The sequence below is a fragment of the Lepidochelys kempii genome, chromosome 5, assembly GCF_965140285.1.
Source record: "Lepidochelys kempii isolate rLepKem1 chromosome 5, rLepKem1.hap1, whole genome shotgun sequence".
Taxonomy (NCBI): domain Eukaryota; kingdom Metazoa; phylum Chordata; order Testudines; family Cheloniidae; genus Lepidochelys; species Lepidochelys kempii.
In genome coordinates, this window is record NC_136384.1 from 4,967,269 (window position 1) to 4,987,345 (window position 20,077).

Here is a 20,077-nt window from a genome sequence, read left to right on the forward strand (position 1 = left end):
AAAACTGTTTCGAAGAGGAAGATTTTGCAGAGTTTCCTAGAGATGGTCAGACCCTGAATTCACCTGATCTTCTCCTAGAAGTTTATTCTACTGCTGGCTCCATGGGGCTAATCCTCCATCCTTTTAACTGTAACCCTTATGGGGTACGTCAGGCTATAATTAAGGCTTCGAATCTTTCACGGAGGTCACAGATTCCGTGACTTTCCAGGACCTCCGTGATTTCTGCAGCTGCAGTGGCTAGTGCAGCTGACCCCAGGACTGCCCCAGACAACTGGTCCTGGGCGCTGCCCCGGAGCAGCGGTCCAGGAGCAGCAGCAGTGCCCCAGGCCACCCCCACCCGGGGCAGCAGCGGCAGTCCTCCAGGAGCAGCCGCAGAGGCAGGACCCCTGGCCACCCCCCACCTCCAGGAGCAGCAGCAGCATCTGCGGGAGCACCGCCCCACCACCATCAGTAGGTAAGAGTTAGTTAGGAGTATTTTTCATAAAACTCATGGACAGATCACTGGCCCTGACTTTTTGGTTATTGACTGTGACCTGTCCGTGACTTTTACTAAAAATACCTGTGACTAAATCGTAGCCTTAGCTATAATGCAGAGGAATCACACGCAGCTTTGCTTTCTTCTATCTCTGAACAAGGAGCTTTGTTAGAATAAGGAGCACAGAGGAGAGACAAGGTGGGTGAGGTAATACATTTTATTGAACCAACTTCTGTAACCCTCAGCAAGTTTGCAGATGACACTAAACTGGGAGGAGTGGTAGATACGCTGGAGGGGAGGGATAGGATACAGAAGGCCCTAGACAAATTAGAGGATTGGGCCAAAAGAAATCTGATGAGGTTCAACAAGGACAAGTGCAGAGCCCTGCACTTCGGACGGAAGAATCCCATGCACCGCTACAGACTAGGGACCGAATGGCTAGGCAGCAGTTCTGCAGAAAAGGACCTAGGGGTGACAGTGGACGAGAAGCTGGATATGAGTCAGCAGTGTGCCCTTGTTACCAAGAAGGCCAATGGCATTTTGGGATGTATACGTAGGGGCACTGCCAGCAGATCGAGGGACGTGATCGTTCCCCTCTATTCGACATTGGTGAGGCCTCATCTGGAGTACTGTGTCCACTTTTGGGCCCCAGACTACAAGAAGGATGTGGAAAAATTGGAAAGCGTCCAGCGGAGGGCAACAAAAATGATTAGGGGACTGGAGCACATGACTTATGAGGAGAGGCTGAGGGAACTGGGATTGTTTAGTCTGCGGAAGAGAAGAATGGGGGGGGATTTGATAGCTGCTTTCAACTACCTGAAAGGGGGTTCCAAAGAGGATGGATCTAGACTGTTCTCAGTGGTAGCAGATGACAGAACGAGGAGTAATGGTCTCAAGTTGCAGTGGGGGAGGTTTAGGTTGGATATTAGGAAAAACTTTTTCATTAGGAGGGTGGTGAAACACTGGAATGCGTTACGTAGGGAGGTGGTGGAATCTCCTTCCTTGGAAGTTTTTAAGGTCAGGCTTGACAAAGCCCTGGCTGGGATGATTTAGTTGGGGATTGGTCCTGCTTTGAGCAGGGGGTTGGACTAGATGACCTCCTGAGGTCCCTTCCAACCCTGATATTCTATGATAAGGGTTACAGTTCAGAGGATGGGGATTAGCTAACCGCCAATAAAAAGTGCTCACTCATGAAATCTGTATCCCCCTTTTTGTCCTATGGCTACAGGGGTATTAACTGGGCACTTCACCTTGAATGATCCCGTAGAATATGTGCTTCTGCTAAACTACCTGTTCAACCTTGTATGTGGCTGTGACACTGAGTGCCTTTTCCAGACCCTTTCCCAGAGGAAGAGCTCTGTGTAGCTCGACAGCTTGTCTCTCTCTCCAACAGAAGTTGGTCCAATAAAAGCTATGACCTCACCCACCTCGTCTCTCTAACGTCCTGGGACCAACATGGCTACAACACTGCATACAATGGGGGACACAGTGTTAGCCACAAGGTTAGCCTTCCTCTGTTTCACTTCTAGAGCTTCTGCCTAGAATCTTGCCACATCCTCCCTGGCTTCCTGCTACAGCTTTTATGCATATCCTTGTAGTGCATGCAGAATTTTTGCTTTCCATTGCAGTATTCTCACTAGGGGCTTGTAGGCGTTGAAGGCATGCAGCGTGTAACAGAGGGGCTCCCATTATTTCCATGAGCAAGTGCTTTGAAACAAGGAAAAAAGCAATTTCCTCTTAATCTTAAAAAGAAAATCAGCCCAAGAATCTGCATTTGCTCTTTGTGTGTGGGCAACGTAACCACCTCATCAGCCTCAAACATGAGAGCAGCAAATCTATATCCTCCAGTTAAGTCCCATTAGAAATCTTTCTAATAGGCAGCAGTGTTTGTTGCAGAAGATCTGGCATCTCTCTCTTTGCTTTAATGAGACACTGGCCCGTGCAGCATGCCATGCAGCAGCTGTGAGCAATGGGATATTAGACTGACAAGGTGTCAGTAGGATTTGAGGACCACAATCCCAGTTCAAATGGACCTTCTGGTGGCTAAAAAGCCAATATAAAGGCTCAGACTTGTGCAATTGGCATAATAAAAATGCAACTCACAAAGCAGCTAAAAATAAAAGCAACAGATCATAGAATCATAGAATCATAGAATATCAGGGTTGGAAGGGACCCCAGAAGGTCATCTAGTCCAACCCCCTGCTCAAAGCAGGACCAATTCCCAGTTAAATCATCCCAGCCAGGGCTTTGTCAAGCCTGACCTTAAAAACCTCTAAGGAAGGAGATTCTACCACCTCCCTAGGTAACGCATTCCAGTGTTTCACCACCCTCTTAGTGAAAAAGTTTTTCCTAATATCCAATCTAAACCTCCCCCACTGCAACTTGAGACCATTACTCCTCGTTCTGTCATCTGCTACCATTGAGAACAGTCTAGAGCCATCCTCTTTGGAACCCCCTTTCAGGTAGTTGAAAGCAGCTATCAAATCCCCCCTCATTCTTCTCTTCTGCAGGCTAAACAATCCCAGCTCCCTCAGCCTCTCCTCATAACTCATGTGTTCCAGTCCCCTAATCATTTTTGTTGCCCTTCGCTGGACTCTCTCCAATTTATCCACATCCTTCTTGAAGTGTGGGGCCCAAAACTGGACACAGTACTCCAGATGAGGCCTCACCAATGTCGAATAGAGGGGAACGATCACGTCCCTCGATCTGCTCGCTATGCCCCTACTTATACATCCCAAAATGCCATTGGCCTTCTTGGCAACAAGGGCACACTGCTGACTCATATCCAGCTTCTCGTCCACTGTCACCCCTAGGTCCTTTTCCGCAGAACTGCTGCCTAGCCATTCGGTCCCTAGTCTGTAGCTGTGCATTGGGTTCTTCCGTCCTAAGTGCAGGACCCTGCACTTATCCTTATTGAACCTCATCAGATTCCTTTTGGCCCAATCTTCCAATTGGTCTAGGTCCTTCTGTATCCTATCCCTCCCCTCCAGCGTATCTACCACTCCTCCCAGTTTAGTATCATCTGCAAATTTGCTGAGAGTGCAATCCACACCATCCTCCAGATCATTTATGAAGATATTGAATAAAACCGGCCCCAGGACCGACCCTTGGGGCACTCCACTTGATACCGGCTGCCAACTAGACATGGAGCCATTGATCACTACCCGTTGAGCCCGACAATCTAGCCAGCTTTCTACCCACCTTATAGTGCATTCATCCAGCCCATACTTCCTTAACTTGGTGACAAGAATACTATGGGAGACCGTGTCAAAAGCTTTGCTAAAGTCAAGAAACAATACATCCACTGCTTTCCCTTCATCCACAGAACCAGTAATCTCATCATAAAAGGTGATTAGATTAGTCAGGCATGACCTTCCCTTGGTGAATCCATGCTGGCTGTTCCTGATCACTTTCCTCTCATGCAAGTGCTTCAGGATTGATTCTTTGAGGACCTGCTCCATGATTTTTCCAGGAACTGAGGTGAGGCTGACTGGCCTGTAGTTCCCAGGATCTTCCTTCTTCCCTTTTTTAAAGATTGGCACTACATTAGCCTTTTTCCAGTCATCCGGGACTTCCCCGGTTCGCCACGAGTTTTCAAAGATAATGGCCAGTGGCTCTGCAATCACAGCCGCCAATTCCTTCAGCACTCTCGGATGCAACTCGTCCGGCCCCATGGACTTGTGCATGTCCAGCTTTTCTAAATAGTCCCTAACCGCCTCTATCTCCACAGAGGGCTGGCCATCTCTTCCGCATTTTGTGATGCCCAGCGCAGCAGTCTGAGAGCTGACCTTGTTAGTGAAAACAGAGGCAAAAAAAGCATTGAGTACATTAGCTTTTTCCACATCCTCTGTCACTAGGTTTCCACGATATGCATCTGAAGAAGTGAGCTGTAGCTCACGAAAGCTTATGCTCTAATAAATTGGTTAGTCTCTAAGGTGCCACAAGTCCTCCTTTTCTAGGTTGCCTCCCTCATTCAGTAAGGGGCCCACACATTCCTTGGCTTTCTTCTTGTTGCCAACATACCTGAAGAAACCCTTCTTGTTACTCTTGACATCTCTGGCTAGCTGCAGCTCCAGGTGCGATTTGGCCCTCCTGATAACATTCCTACATGCCCGAGCAATATTTTTATACTCTTCCCTGGTCATATGTCCAACCTTCCACTTCTTGTAAGCTTCTTTTTTATGTTTAAGATCCGCTAGGATTTCACCATTAAGCCAAGTTGGTCGCCTGCCATATTTACTATTCTTTCGACTCATCGGGATGGTTTGTCCCTGTAACCTCAACAGGGATTCCTTGAAATACAGCCAGCTCTCCTGGACTCCTTTCCCCTTCAAGTTAGTCCCCCAGGGGATCCTGGCCATCCGTTCCCTGAGGGAGTCGAAGTCTGCTTTCCTGAAGTCCAGGGTCCGTATCCTGCTGCTTACCTTTGTTCCCTGCGTCAGGATCCTGAACTCAACCAACTCATGGTCACTGCCTCCCAGATTCCCATCCACTTTTGCTTCCCCCACTAATTCTACCCGGTTTGTGAGCAGCAGGTCAAGAAAAGCACCCCCCCTAGTTGGCTCCTCTAGCACTTGCGCCAGGAAATTGTCCCCTACGCTTTCCAAAAACTTCCTGGATTGTCTATGCACCGCTGTATTGCTCTCCCAGCAGATATCAGGAAAATTAAAGTCACCCATGAGAATCAGGGCATGCGATCTAGTAGCTTCCGTGAGCTGCCGGAAGAAAGCCTCATCCACCTCATCCCCCTGGTCCGGTGGTCTATAGCAGACTCCCACCACTACATCACTCTTGTTGCACACACTTCTAAACTTAATCCAGAGACACTCAGGTTTTTCTGCAGTTTCGTACCGGAGCTCTGAGCAGTCATACTGCTCCCTTACATACAGTGCTACTCCCCCACCTTTTCTGCCCTGCCTGTCCTTCCTGAACAGTTTATAACCATCCATGACAGTACTCCAGTCATACGAGTTATCCCACCAAGTCTCTGTTATTCCGATCACGTCATAGTTCCTTGACATCACCAGGACCTCCAGTTCTCCCTGCTTGTTTCCAAGGCTTTGTGCATTTGTATATAAGCACTTGAGATAACCTGTTGATTGCCCCTCATTGCCAGTATGAGGCAGGAGCCCTCCCCTCACAGACATTGCTGCCTGTGCTTCCTCCCGGTATCCCGCTTTCCCACTTACCTCAGGGCTTTGGTCTCCTTCCCCCGGTGAACCTAGTTTAAAGCCCTCCTCACTAGGTTAGCCAGCCTGCTGGCAAAGATGCTCTTCCCTCTCTTCGTAAGATGGAGCCCGTCTCTACCCAGCACTCCTCCTTCATGGAACACCATCCCATGGTCAAAGAAACCAAAGCCTTCTCTCCGACACCATCTGCGTAGCCATTCGTTGACTTCCACGATTCGACGCTCCCTACCTAGGCCTTTTCCTTCCTTTCCTCTTCCTTCCATCAGACCAGGTTGCCCCTTGGCTGGGAAACAGAACCCTTTACTCTAAACCATTCATATTAAGGCAGTACTGTACCTAGGAATCTTAATCAAGGAGCAGGGCTCCAGAGTGCTACGTATTGTACAGATATGTGATGGACAGCAGTCTGCGCCCCAAAGAACTCAAGCTGCATTAGAGAGAATGCAAGAGGTGGGTGAGAGGGAATCGGCTAATGCTTCAGTTAGCACTGTTTGTTAGCTGACAGTCCAGCCACCCTGTGCAGTTTGAGTGGTTTTCCAAGTGAGGCTGTTCTCATGCTACCGTTGTTAATTGAGTGAAGACAACTTGAGTTAACTGTGTGGCGAAGACTTAGGGCTTGGCTACACTTGCGAGTTACAGCGCATTAAAGCAGCCCAGGGCGCTCTAACTCACGACGCGTCCACGCTGGCAAGGCACAAAGAGCGCTCTGACTCCATGGCTAGAGCGCTGCTGGTCTCCACCTCGGCGAGTGGAATAATGTTTTGTGCGCCCCCGCTGGAGCGCCGCGGCACCAGTGTGGACGCCCTGGTCTGTTAATGCGCTCTGATTGGACTCCAGAAGTGTCCCACAATGCCTGTTCTAGCCACTCCGGTCATCACTTTGAACTCTACTGCCCTGCCTTCAGGTGACCAACCGTCAGACCAGCCCTTTAAATTCTCTGGGAATTTTGAAAATCCCTTTCTTGTTTGCTCAGCCAGGCGTGGAGTGTTCTCAGCGAATCTTTCCAGGTGACCATGCCTCCACGTGCCAGGCGATCCCCAGTATGGAGCAATGGCAAGGTGCTGGACCCCATTAGTGTTTGGGGGGAGGAAGCTGTCCAGTCCCAGCTGCGCTCCAGCCGTAGGAATTGCAATACCTTCGGGCAGATATCAAGGGACATGATGGAAAGGGGCCATGATCGGGACGCACAGCAGTGCAGGATTAAAATGAAGGAGCTGCGGAATGTGTACCGCAAAGCCCATGAGGCAAACAGCCGCTCCAGTGCTGCCCCTGCGACCTGCCGTTTCTACAAAGAGCTGGACGCGATACTTGGGGCCGAACCCACCTCCACTCCGAGTACCACCATGGACACTTCAGAGCCCAGTTCAACAAGGCAGGAGGAGGAGCAAAGTGGGAGCGAGGGTGCTCTGGAGGAGGAATACACCCCGGCATCCCTAGATGCATGCAGCCAGGAGCTGTCCTCAAGCTAGGAGGAAGGTGGCCAGTCACGGCGGCCAGTGTTTGGGGAAGGACAAACATCAGAGGAGGTTCCCAGTAAGCGGTTTTTATTTTGGGAAGGAAGTTATTTGGTGCGGGCTCTTGGGGTGAGGAGAGTTAGGGCTGCATGCATGCCTAGATGCGGAATAGGGCGTTGATGTGCTCTCTCACATCGCAATTTTCAGCCTCAGTGATCTCTTCAAAGGTCTCAGTGAGAACTCGGGCAATGCGCTTGTGCAGGTTTCTTGGGAGAACCACTGTGGTCCTTGCCCCAGTAAGGCTAACTTGTCCGCACCACTGTGCTGTGAGGGGCGGGGGGACCACTGCTGCACACAGGCAAGCTGCATATGGGCCAGGGCAGAAGCCGCAGTGCAGTACAAGACCCTCCCTTGCTTCCCAGGTCACCCTCAGCAGTGAGATATCTTCCAGGATGAACTCCTGTGGAAAATGTGGGGGCAGTGTTCAGTTTAGGGGCCCCCTGCCGCTGTTGGCTCTCCCCAAGGCATAGAACCCCAACCATGAAAGAATCAGTCCCCCTTGACCCTGTGCTTACTCACCATTTTGGGGCTCCCATGGGTTATGTGCGCTTGCTTTGGGACGGGCAAATTATGCTACTGTGTAGATTGTGCTTGCCCTTAAGTACGGGGGAATCATTGCTCTGTCTGGATGGAACAATGCTGCCTCTGCTAAGTGTTGCATTTTGCCTTTACAGATGAAACCTTGAGGTTTCAGTCGTCCATGTCCTCACCAGCTGAGAGGCTGCAAAGAATCAGGAAGAGGCCACGCAGAAGCAAAGAGGACACGCTGCGTGAAGTCATGCAGCATTCAAGTAATGAAATTCAAAAAGAGCAGGAGTGGCGGGAGAGTGAAAGGAGGGTCCGCCAGTAGAATACGGATCGCTGGCACCAAAGCACGGAGCGGCTGCTAAGCATCATGGAGCGCCAAGCGGACTCGATCCAGGCGCTCGTCGCCATGCAGGCAGAGCACTGCCTCACCCGCCCGCCCCTGCAGCCCTTGTCCCAAAACTCTTTCCCTTGTGCCCCCATGTCACCTCCAACCCACTTTCCCCAACATCCGGGTTCTTATCGCCACCAGCTGCCTCCAACACCTGTAGCTTCACCACCCAGCCCTGAAAACTACAACCCTTATCCACTGCACTCAACCCCCATCACCAGGCAGTATAGCCCTTCTGAAGTTCAGCACTCATTGCACAGCACTCCATACGCAAATCTGTGATTGTACCGTTCCCCACCCCACCCCCTTGCCCTTTCCTGTTTCCCAAGCAGTTGTTTCTTTTCATTAAATGGATTTTTTTGCTTTGAAAACTTCTTTATTATTGCATAATGTAAAAGATACCTTAGCCCAGGAAAGCAACAGGCACTGCAAGTCAGCGTAGCAAACACAGATTTCTACTAACATTGGAACCACTGCACTTCACTCTCGTGCAGGGCGCCAGACATTACTGGTGGCTTTCAGCCTCAAATTGCTCCCTCAAGGCATCCCTAATCCTTGCAGCCCCACGCTGGGCCCCTCTAATAGCCCTGCTCTTTGGCTGTTCAAATTCAGCCTCCAGGTGTTGAATCTCCGATTTCCATGCCTGAGTGAATCTTTCACCCTTCTCTTCACAAATGTTATGGAGGGTACAGCACACGGATATAACCGCGGAGATGCTGTTATCAGCCAGGTCCAGCTTCCCATACAGAGAGCACCAGCAGCCCTTTAAACAACCAAAAGCATACTCCACAGTCATTCTGCACCAGCTCAGCCTGTTGTTGAACTGCTCCTTGCTGCTGTCAAGGCTCCCTGTGTAGGGTTTCATGAGCCACGGCATTAAAGGGTAAGCGGGGTCTCCCAGGATCACAATGGGCATTTCGACTTCTCCTACGGTGATCTTCTGGTCTGGGGAAAAAAGTCCCGGCTTGCAGCTTCCTGAACAGGCCAGTGTTCCGAAAGATGCATGCGTCAGGCACCTTTCCAGGCCAGCCTGTGTTAATGTCCATGAAATGCCCACGGTGATCCACAAGCGCCTGGAGAACCATCGAGAAATACCCCTTCCGATTAACGTACTTGGAGGCTAGGTGGGCTGGTGCCAGAATTGGAATATGCGTCCCATCTATCGCCCCTCCGCAGTTAGGGAAACCCATTGGTGCAAAGCCATCCACAATGTCATGCACGTTACCTGGAGTCACGGTTCTTCTGAGCAGGATGTGATTAATGGCCCTGCAAAGTTGCATCAACATGATTCCAACGGTTGACTTCCCCACTCCAAACTGGTGAGCGACTGATCGGTAGCTGTCTGGAGTTGCCAGCTTCCAGATTGCAATAGCCACCTGCTTCTCCACCGGCAGGGCAGCTTGCAATCTCGTGTCCTTGTGCCGCAGGGTGGGGGGCGAGCTCCTCACAGTCCCATGAAAGTGGCTTTTCTCATCCGAAAGTTCTGCAGCCACTGCTCGTCATCCCAGACTTGCATGACGATGTGATCCCACCACTCAGTGCTTGTTTCCCGAGCCCAAAAGTGCCGATTCACGGTGGGAGCATGTCCGTGAATGCCACAAGCAATCTCGTGTCCTGTGCGTTACTCACGTCGATATCATCGTCTGAGTCCTCACTGTCACTTTGGATCTTAAGGAATAACTCAACTGCCAAACATGACGTGCTGGCGAGACTCGTCAGCATACTCCTCAGCAGTTGGGGCCCCATTCCTGCAGACCGAAAGGGAAGACAGAGCGCACGGTACAAAAAATGTTGAAAGATGGCGCCAATTGTGAACGGAAGCAGAGGGATTGCTGGGATGCGAACTGATGCATCACGGGGCGTTGGGACAGGACCCAGAATGCCTTGCACCCCCTGCCCCCTTCCCACAAGCCACAGCGCCACAATGGGAAGAGGTGCTCTGTGGGATACCTGCCCATAATGCACCGCCGCAAATGTGGACACGCCAGTGTGCTTGCAGCTGTCAGTGTGGACAGACTGCAGCGCTTTTCCTACTGCGCTCTCTGAAGGTGGGTTTAACTCAAAGCGCTCGACATCTGCAAGTGTAGCCATGCCCTTAGACATAGATAAAATTAAGTTTGGTTGCTTGGAGATCATCACCTGGCTACTCTTCTATGGCTGTTAATTAGCACTGCCCAATAAAGGTGTGTAAGCTTTTCAGTTTGGCCTCTAGTTTTAGGCAAGCTAATGCCTTAATCCAGACCTTTAAAACTAGAAAGGCCTAGTGCCGTGTTTCTCTGATTAACGTCTTCCCTTCAACACACATGCAGTCTGGCTACCGCTAAACAAAAATCAGAATTTTTGTTTTACAGGAAATTCTGGTGTTTCAACATTTGTTTTAATCCCAAACTAGATGGAATCATTGAATGAAAGAAATTGGTATTTCAATGGAAAGTTCTGAATCAAAAATATTTGGTAATGTTTTGACAATTTTTGGTAAAAAGAAACGTTGGTAATGTTTTTGGTAAATGTTTTGACAGTCCCGAATCGAAAGATTGTTTTGGTCTGCTAAACTGAATGGAAATGTGGTGAGTCAGTTTGACATGAAAACTGCATTTGCCTTTGGCAGTGTTCCCAAACTTTTTACCTCACGCCCCCCAGGACTGGGAAGTGTGGCCACACCTGGGGCTGGGGCCGTGGCCGTGGCTGGGAGCAGGGTCAGGGCCGAGGGCCAAGGCTGGGGCTGGAGTCGCAGCCAGGCCGGGAGCCAAAGGTTGAGACCTGGGCTGGCCGCAGCTGGGGGCGGGGCTGGGAGCGGGTGTGGAGCTGGGCCCGCAGCTGGAAGGAAGCTGAGGCCAAGCCGGCAGCCAGGGCCACAGCCGGTGCGGAGCCGCAGCCAGGTCTGGTCCTGGGGTCAGGGCTGGGGACAGGGCCAGGAGCAGAGCCATAACCAGGAGCTGGGGTCGGAGCAGGGCTGGTGGTGCTCCCTCCCTGCCACCCATGGGGGCTGGCCCAGGGCCCACCATACCCCCCCCATAAACGTTCCTCTGCACCCCCACTGTTTGGGGACCACCGCTTTAGCCAGTAGGAGCAGAAGCAGCCAAAGCAGGGACCTTGGGACATCCAGCACATTTTCTAAAGTTTTGATGGGACTTCCTCTGCCCTGTGCTGATTTGGCTGTATGCTCATCCTTTCTGCCTTCCACAGAGTCTTTTCACCTCTACTTCACTCCACATCTACCCTCTTACCCTCTTCTCCCCAGCCCTGTCCCCCTTTTCCTTCAGTGTCCCCTCTCCATGCGCTTTGCTTTCCACTTAGCTGATCCCCCTCCTAACTAAACACACTCTCTCTCTCTCTCTCTCTCTCCGTATCATTAACATGCCATTTGCTTCCATCACGTTGTTGACTCTGCTTGGATGGTTCTCCTCCTTCGCCACCCTGTCTCCCTTGTCTGTTTTAGATTGTTAGCTCTTCAGGACAGGGACTGCCTCCTACTCCATTTGTATGGTGCCTGGTGCAAACGGGCCCCATTATTGCTTGATCTCTACATTCTGCTGTAATATGTTTTGACTTAGATCAGAGGTGGGCAAACTATGGCCCACGGGCCACATCCGGCCCGCGGGACCATCCTGCCCAGCTCCTGAGCTCCCGGCCGGGGAGGCTAGCCCCTGGCCCCTCCCCTGCTGTCCCCCCTCCCCCGCAGCCTCAGTGCGCCGCGCCCCAGTGCTCTGGCCCACCACTCCTGCCGGGCAGTGTGGCCGGCTCTGGCATGGTAAGGGGGCAGGGAGCAGTTGGATGCGGGGAGCAGTCATGGGATGGGGAATGGGGTGGGGTTGGATAGGCGTGGGTGTCCCAGGGGCCCTGTCAGGGGCAGCGGTGTGGATATGGGTCAGGGCGGTCAGGGGACAGGGAGCAGCAGGGGTGTGGTTAGGCATGGAAGTCCTGGACGGCCTGTCAGGAGGCGGGGGTGTGGATAGGGGGCGCGGCAGTCAGGGGACAGGGAGCGGGGGGGGTTGGATGGGGGTGGGGTCCCAGGAGGGGTGGTTAGGGGTGGGGGGGTCCCAGGAGGGAGCAGTCAGGGGACAAAGAGCAAGGGGATTGGATGGGTCAGGGGTTCTGAGGGGGGCAGTCGGGGTCGGTAAGTTGGTGGGGGTGGATAGGGGGCAGGGGCCAGGCTGTTTGGGTAGGCACAGCCTTCCCTACCTGGCCCTCCATACAGTTTTGCAACCCTGATGTGGCCCACGGGCCAAAAAGTTTGCCCTCCCCTGACTTAGAGGATGCTTATATGTATTTTTCCCCCTTCTGTTTCAGACACCACTGTTCAGCGGTTGAAGGGATCTGGAGAAGAAATCACAGCTGCATACACCACTGTTCCTTTCCTTTTTTTGAGAGCCTGACAAGAACTCTACCAGAAATAACTAAGCGTTTTCGGCTTTGTTAAAATCAGCCGTCTTGTTGTTTAGGAGCGAGCACTTCAGAAAGAATAGCATCATGTACACATTTCTGCCGGAAAACTTCAACCTGGTGAAGCCGAAGCCGTCCAAGGAGCTGAAGCCAATGATCGGTGCAATAATTGTCGGGCTCATCTTGTTCATTGCAGCGGTGGTGGCTTGGTGCTACTACACGGCGTCTCTCAGGAAGGCGGAGCGGCTAAAGACGGAATTGATGGACCTGAGGAAGGATGGGTTCATCATCAAAAACCACAATGGGGAGGTGGTCTTCAGACTGGCCTTTCAGTCGGGCACCCTCGATCTGGAGTCCTGCTCGAAAGAAGGGGAGATTTTAAGCTGCACCAGATCAGACAGAGGGAAGCTGAATTTCTTCATTCAGACAGTCAAGCCCAAGGACACAGTGATGTGCTACCGCGTCCGCTGGGAGGAGTTTGTGGTAGACACGGTGGTCGAGCACACCATGTTTTGGGAGGACGCTCACTGGTACGGGGGCTGTGAAATGAGCGTCCAGCACTGGCCAATCAGACTCCCAGGGTACCAGGAGCCCATGCCCTTTGTGACGAGCGACGTGTATTCCTTCAGGGGCAGCTTTGGAGGCATCTTGGAAAGGTACTGGCTGTCCTCGAAAGCGGTGGCTATAAAGATCAACGACTCGGTGCCCTTCCACCTGGGGTTTAACGCCAGTGAACGGTCGCTCTTCTTTCAGGCCAGGTATAAGGATTCTCCCTACAAACCGCCCCTTGGGCAGCAGCCTTTCCCGGAGCTAAGCTACCGTGTCTGCGTGGGCTCGGATGTGACCTCCATTCACAAATACATGGTGCGCAGGTACTTCAACAAGCCTTCGAAGATCCCATCAGAAAACGCCTTCCGGTACCCCATCTGGTCTACATGGGCTCTCTACAAAAATCATATTGACCAGGATAAACTTCTAGATTTTGCAGAAAAGATTAAAAAGTTCCGGTTTAATTGCAGCCATATTGAAATTGATGACATGTACACCCAGACGTATGGCGATTTTGACTTTGATCCGGTAAAGTTCCCTAATGTGACAGAAATGTTCAAAACGCTGAAAGAAGAGGGATTTAAAGTTACCCTGTGGACGCATCCCTTTATAAACTACAATTCCTCCAATTTTGGAGTGGGGATAGAGCAGCAGCTCTTTATCAAGGAGCCGACAGGGAAACTCCCCGCGATGGTGAAGTGGTGGAACGGCATAGGGGCCATTTTGGATTTTACCAATCCCACTGCCAGGGAGTGGTTTCAGAGCCACCTGAAACAACTGCGGTCAAAGTACGGCATAGCGTCCTTTAAATTTGACGCTGGTGAGGTAAGCTACCTTCCAAAGCAGTTCAGCACCTTCAGGCCCTTGTCGGATCCCAGCATCTGGTCCAGACGGTACACGGAAATGGCCATTCCGTTCTACGAGCTCGCCGAAGTCAGGGTCGGCTACCAGTCCCAAAACATCTCGTGCTTCTTCCGCATCATCGACCGCGACTCGGTTTGGGGATATGAGCTTGGCCTCAAGTCCTTGATCCCTACAGTGCTCACCATTAGCATGCTGGGGTATCCTTTCATTTCAGCTGACATGATCGGTGGTAATTTTTTCCCCAACAAGACGGAAGGTGCTGTTGAAATCCCGGATCAGGAGCTGTACATCCGCTGGCTGGAGCTGTCGGCCTTCATGCCCTCCATGCAGTTTTCCATACCCCCCTGGCTCTACGACAAGGCAGTGATTGAGATTGCACAGAAGTTCACAGAGCTGCATGAGTCCCTGGTTGCCCCTCTCCTGTTGGAGCTAGCTGGGGAGGTCACCGACACGGGAGACCCCATCATACGGCCCATCTGGTGGATTTCTCCCAGGGATGAATTCGCTCACAAGATCGACTCCCAGTTCCTCATTGGGGACACCCTCATGGTGGCCCCTGTCCTGGAGCTGGGCAAGCAAGAGCGAGATGTGTACCTCCCGGCCGGCAAATGGCGCAGTTACAAAGGGGAGCTGTTTCAGAAGACCCCAGTCCTGTTAACAGACTATCCCGTTGACTTGGACGAAGTTGCTTATTTCCTCTGGGTATCTTAACAGACTCCTCCGTCCACTCTAATCTTTGTGATAACCATGCCTTACTTTAGGATCTTAAAACAAATAATTCTAAATGCACAGTGCGTTTCTTTGGGGGGTGCTGTAGGGGAATGGGAAATTAACAGGACTTTGTTTTTTAAATCTCCTCTATTTTGTCAATGAGACGCGCTCCAGTTTGGGCTGTGGTGTATATATAAATGCAGAAGGAATCATAGCATCACAAGATGCATGCAGGAAGCCGAGGCCTTTTCAAATCTCTGAGTTCAAGAGGTCAACGCACCCCTGGGTTTTTAGCTGTGCAGCATGTATTTGTTTTGGTATTTTTTAATTATTTTATTTCTCCTTTAGAAACGTGGCCCCTGGGAGGCCTACAATGTTTGCCATAGGCCCCCCTCTTCTAGGTGCAGCCTATGAATCCAAATCCCATAGTGCAGTGCTCCATCTTGAGCTCAATGAAAGGCTGCATGCTTCAACAGGAAGCAGTGCATGCTGGGACCCGTAGTTCCTGGGCCACGCCTCTCCCCAATCGCGAGTGCAGCTGCAGTCGGCTCAGTTTTAATGCGAATGAAATGCAGTCCTGGAGTTGTTGCAAGTTGCCAAGATGGCCTGCAGCTGAACAAAGGGAGGACAGCTCTGATCCCAGGGGTGAAAGCAATGTTGGAAGAGAACAGGGAATGATTCGAACATGGGAAGCAATGGGTTACTATAGCACAACTAGCCTTACATTTTATAATGTGGCAAATATTATTGAAAAATGACTTTTTTAAGAGGATAAATCGAACTATATATTTTATTCCTTAGTCCAGCATTGGTCTGGACTCAAATGCCCAACCTCCCTACTCTCTCGAGTACCCGGCGGGCCAGGCTACTCGATTTACCTGCAAGTATTTTAACTGTATGTTACTTCACCGGGCAGGCTGCATTATTGCATCCTAGCCCATTGCTAATATCTACTGGAAGGATCTCCTCCTAGAGCACCGTCTCTGCTGTTAACCCTGTTCCCCATAGAGCAACAACATTCACACGGTGTGTTTTCTTTCAAGGGAGTAAAATGGATTTCTTTGTTACACACCTATCCTGCCGATACTTCTCTTTCCCCTTTTAAAATGTGCTTGCAGCTTGGTTATTTGTCAGAGGAATGGCCAGAAGCAAAATAACCTCTCAAAAGGTGCATGTGACACTCCCCTGAGGCTGCAGGTGCCTGCCCGCCGCGCACAAACAGATCCACCGCTTTTGCTGCCGACCTACATATCCATGTGAAAAACGACGACGTTTGCACTGAACAGGGCTGTGCTGATCGGGCTTCTCCATTGTTTCCAAAGAAAGGTTGTGGTATTCCGAGTCCGATTAAGCTCATATTGCATGGACAGTCTCTTCTAACAGTCTCCATTTTGTCTAAAGTTTCTTGGGTCAGTTTTTCTGTTTGTTGCTATTTTTAAAAAGCCCAACGCTCACTAGCTCCCATGTAGGCACCGAAACGAAGTGGCTCAGTGGAAGCCATTGAGTGCTGAGCACTTTGGAAAACTTGGCCCCATGTCACTCTCGAAGTAGGAAATCTGAAGTTTTGGCCCGAAGGTAAAATGCAATTCTAACCGACCTGTGCATGAGTGTTACCCTTTGTCCTCTGTACCTGAGCCACAGAGGATGTGAGTCTACCGCTGCCCCTCTTATGAAGCCTAGCTCTCTGTCTCAAGCTGTAGAGACTTGTGGTGTTAGCTCTGGAAGTCCCCAGGTCAGTGCCTGGGGTTGGCTGAGATAGCAGCCACTGTTGTCCTATGGGCTTGATCTTGCACCATTGAAGTCAATGGCAGTTATGGCTCCTGAGTTCATCCTTAGCAGGATTTGGCCCTGGGACTGCAAGGCAAGAGCTGAGTTGCTGTTGGTGAATTCCAGCAGCCACCTTGTTCTAATCTCCTATCAAGGAAGATGCAGGTGCAAGCGAATGCTGTGTGCTTGATCTCTAATTCAAGTGGTTTAAGCTTAAATGTGCAATGTAGGTGCTCGGCCTGAGCTCATCCCAAAGGCTACATTAGCAACTTGCTCTTGCATAGTTTGGATGCCCCAGGTTAGACCCACTCCTATGGTGCGACTTGAAATGTAACAAACTGATTTAAGCATTGAAAATACGTCAAGGCTTGGAGGACTCCTAACTGTGCCTCATTTTCAACTCTTGTGTGGGGGTTTCCTTTGGTTAGACATATGCATAGTTTTGGGGAAGGATTCTTCGGAGGGCAGCTTTGTTGCAGCATCTGGATAAGATCAGAGATTCTGAGTACAGGGCATAAGGTCTCTGTGTACAAATTGACCAGAGCAGCCTTGCACCATTAATCCCTTGGCATCTCCTGCTAGCATGGGGTTTGGCTATATTGACTGGTGAAATGACCCAACCCTCCCTTTATCCAAGAGGAGTGATAGGCATGACAGTGTCCCTACAAAACAGCTGTCTCCAGTGCAGAAAATCGGGTATGGGTGGGGGAGGGAATCCTAAAGGGGGAGAACGTGCCTGGCTGTGCTTTCAGTGTGAGCCTGAAGACTTCAGCTGCACAAATCCCAGCTCTGAACTAGGAGGGACTGGGAATGGATTGATTCGGATCCTTTCCGAATGCAAGGGTTCCACACTGGAATGTCCCGTAGCTTGAATTCTACGAACTGTATCACTAAAAGGGATGAAGTGACATAGATTGTTCTAGGCTTGTAAGGTGGGTAACTGCACAAAACCCAGGGTCAAGGAAATACCTGTTGAGATGGAGTTGGGTGGACTGGTTCAGATTTGCCACCCAAATGTCTGTCTAGCCCTACCTCTGGGAGTGGCTGAGCTGCAGTTGGGCCTGATGCAGGGGTGGCTCAGATTATGTTTGTATTATTATTTTATTTTAATCCTGCACTACTGTATTGGTTTTGCACAATGCTATAAATCTGCACATGCCTTTGCAAGTCAGATTCTAATGTTCATTTTAACCAGTTTTCTAACTCTCTTAATTACTGAAGAAACAACGCAACTCTCCTGTTAACTGAAATAGCTTTGGGAGGATAAAGGGAATTTTAACTACCTAGGTCCGTCTGCAACAACTTTGTGGGAACAATTGCATCAGCAGTGATGAATGTAGGTTGTAAGTTACTTTCACACTTGATGTTCTATAAAATTAAATCTGAGTCACAAGGCCTTTTTAATTGCTCTTTTTAAAATGTAAAAACCTCAAAGAATCAGGCTTGTTTTCCTTCCCACCCTACCCTACACCCCCATCTAATTTCTCAGGGATCAGGGCTTGATGTATAAATAGTCCGTTGTAAAACATAGATCTGTTTGGTTTGTTGGAGGGTTTTGTTCCTTCGTGAGCTCTGCAGACAAGGAAAGATGTACCTTTAAGGCTGGCCTATAGATGATCCTTCTCCCACAGGATAAGGGGAAGTTCCCTGTGCCATTTTCTTTTGGAAGATCAACAGAGCGAAGGGAAAGAAGAGAGGCAGTTTTGCTCCCAGTTCCATTGTGTGACTAGGGAATAGCCCAGCTGCCGCTGGAGTTATTCAACACTGGTGAAAGTGAGAACAGAATGTAGCCCAGAGAATGCACCATGCCCAGGATTTAGCAAGGTATCAAAGCATGCACTTGTCTTTAATGGGACTATTTATTGGCTTAAAGCTAGGCCCAGGCTGAAGTACCTTACTTGTGTGAGGGCCATATTTTTGGTCAAGTGAGAAGAAAGGCTCTTTCTCTGATTCACAATAACAGTCCAGAAAATCACTTGGGGCCCTGACCACTTGCTTATTTACAGTGCAGGGTGCATTTTCTATTTTAACATGACACGTTTCACTTACAGCTGAGTGCTGGGGAAAAAACATGGCATACATCTGGGGCAAAACAACACAATTCACTTATGCCACCAATCCAGCCCCAGTACATGTTTCTGCTGCAATGCTGGCTGTCAAATTTCAAAACTGTTATCTACGTGAAGAGTAGATGATGATGATTAAACTTTCATTTAAGAACCTGGGCAGAGCTCCTTTACTGCAAATAGCGTTTCTCTCCTGACTTCTCTTATTTCTGTGTGTATGAAACTTGGCCCTGCCTTTTTCCAAATGGACATCACTCCCACTAACCAAAACCAGAGGGGAATGTTTGCATTTTGTTTAATATTAATTTTTTTGGAGGGGGAGGGTCACATGATCACTGATGTATCATGTTTCAAACTATTCATTTTGAATAAAAGACACTTTCAACCCCTTTGCTTTGCCTCCTTCCTTCAGTGTGAGTGGCACCGTACACCAAGACCAACTGCCATTATATTGGAAAGGGTAAAGCTGCAGCCCGCTGTCTGTGTTACACAAACCCCCATGCAGGCTCCAGACTGGAGCTCTTCAATGGGAAGCATGAGCTTGGAAAGCAATGGAGCTGAAAGAGATGCAGGGCTGAGAGTGGGTGGTAAATTACAGATGGGTTTGAAGGATGAGGTGGCTGCAGAATAGAGGGGTGTAATTTGGGGCTGTGTATATGGTACAGAGCTGGGAGTAAGTCCTACTCTATCTGGATCTGGTATAGCTAGACCTTCTCTTTGGACAGTAACTCCTCGCTTAACATTATAGTTATGTTCCTGAAAAATGCGACTTTAAGCAAAATGATGTTCAGCGAATCCAATTTCCCCATAAGAATTAATGTAAATAGGAGGGATTAGGTTCCAGGAAAATTTTTTTCACCAGACAAAAGACTATATATATATATATACAGTATAAGTTTGAAACAATTTAATACTGTACACAGCAATGATGACTGTGAAGCTTGGTTGAGGTGGTGAAGTCAGAGGGGGGGATATTTCCCAGGGAATGCCTTGCAGCTGAATGATGAACTAGCACTCGGCTGAGCCCCCAAGGGTCAACTCGTTGTTAATGTAGCCTCACGCTCTACAAGGCAGAGAGATGCGCATTGCCCCTTTAAGTACGCTGACCGCACTCTAAGTACACTGCCTTTTTAAGTAGATCAGGAAGTTGAGACAGCAGCTGCTATCAGCAAGCTCTCTCCGTCCTGAGCCCCGTTGTGTCTCTCCCCACCCCCCATGGACAGCTGAACTGCCCGGCAATTAATAGCCTTCTGGGTGGCTGCCGCACAGGGAACTTTGGGGAGCGGGGAGCTGATGGGGGGATGCTGGCCCACCCTGGTTCCAAGCCCCCACCAGCTGGCTCCAACGGGCTGCTCTTTCTGCAAGCCGTGGACAAACCAGGTGGCTGCCAAACAACGTTATAAGGGAGCACTGTGCAACTTTAAATGAGCATGTTCCCTAATTGATCAGCAACGAAACAATGCTAATAACCAGGATGACTTTAAGTCAGGAGTTACTGTATTACAATAGCACATAGGGCCCCCAGGTGGGGGGGTATTGTGCTGTACAAATGTAGATAGTGAGAAATGGTCCCTTCCCCAAAGAGCTGACATGCTGAATGATGAGGCAGGCAAAGGGTGGGCACAGAGAGGCATAGTGTCTTG

General features: G+C 50.1%; 1 protein-coding gene across 14 annotated transcripts in view; it reads left to right on the forward strand.

Annotated features, from left to right (window-relative positions):
• The window catches only part of LOC140911084 (myogenesis-regulating glycosidase), a 40,268-nt gene extending 21,447 nt beyond the window's left edge, over nt 1-18,821 (forward strand). For 7 of the 14 annotated variants that reach the window (XM_073343364.2, XM_078852699.1, XM_073343365.2 and 4 more), the window contains one exon: nt 12,385-18,821. In XM_073343364.2, the coding sequence (XP_073199465.1) occupies nt 12,565-14,601 (2,037 nt within the window). In that variant the 5' untranslated portion in view covers nt 12,385-12,564 and the 3' untranslated portion in view covers nt 14,602-18,821. Of the gene's footprint in view, nt 1-1,584; nt 1,978-6,637; nt 7,198-7,852; nt 10,143-12,384 lie in introns of those variants that run through there. The other 7 variants (XM_078852697.1, XM_078852700.1, XM_073343377.2 and 4 more) reach the window with 3 other exon arrangements.
• The last annotated feature ends 1,256 nt before the right edge of the window (nt 18,822-20,077 follow it).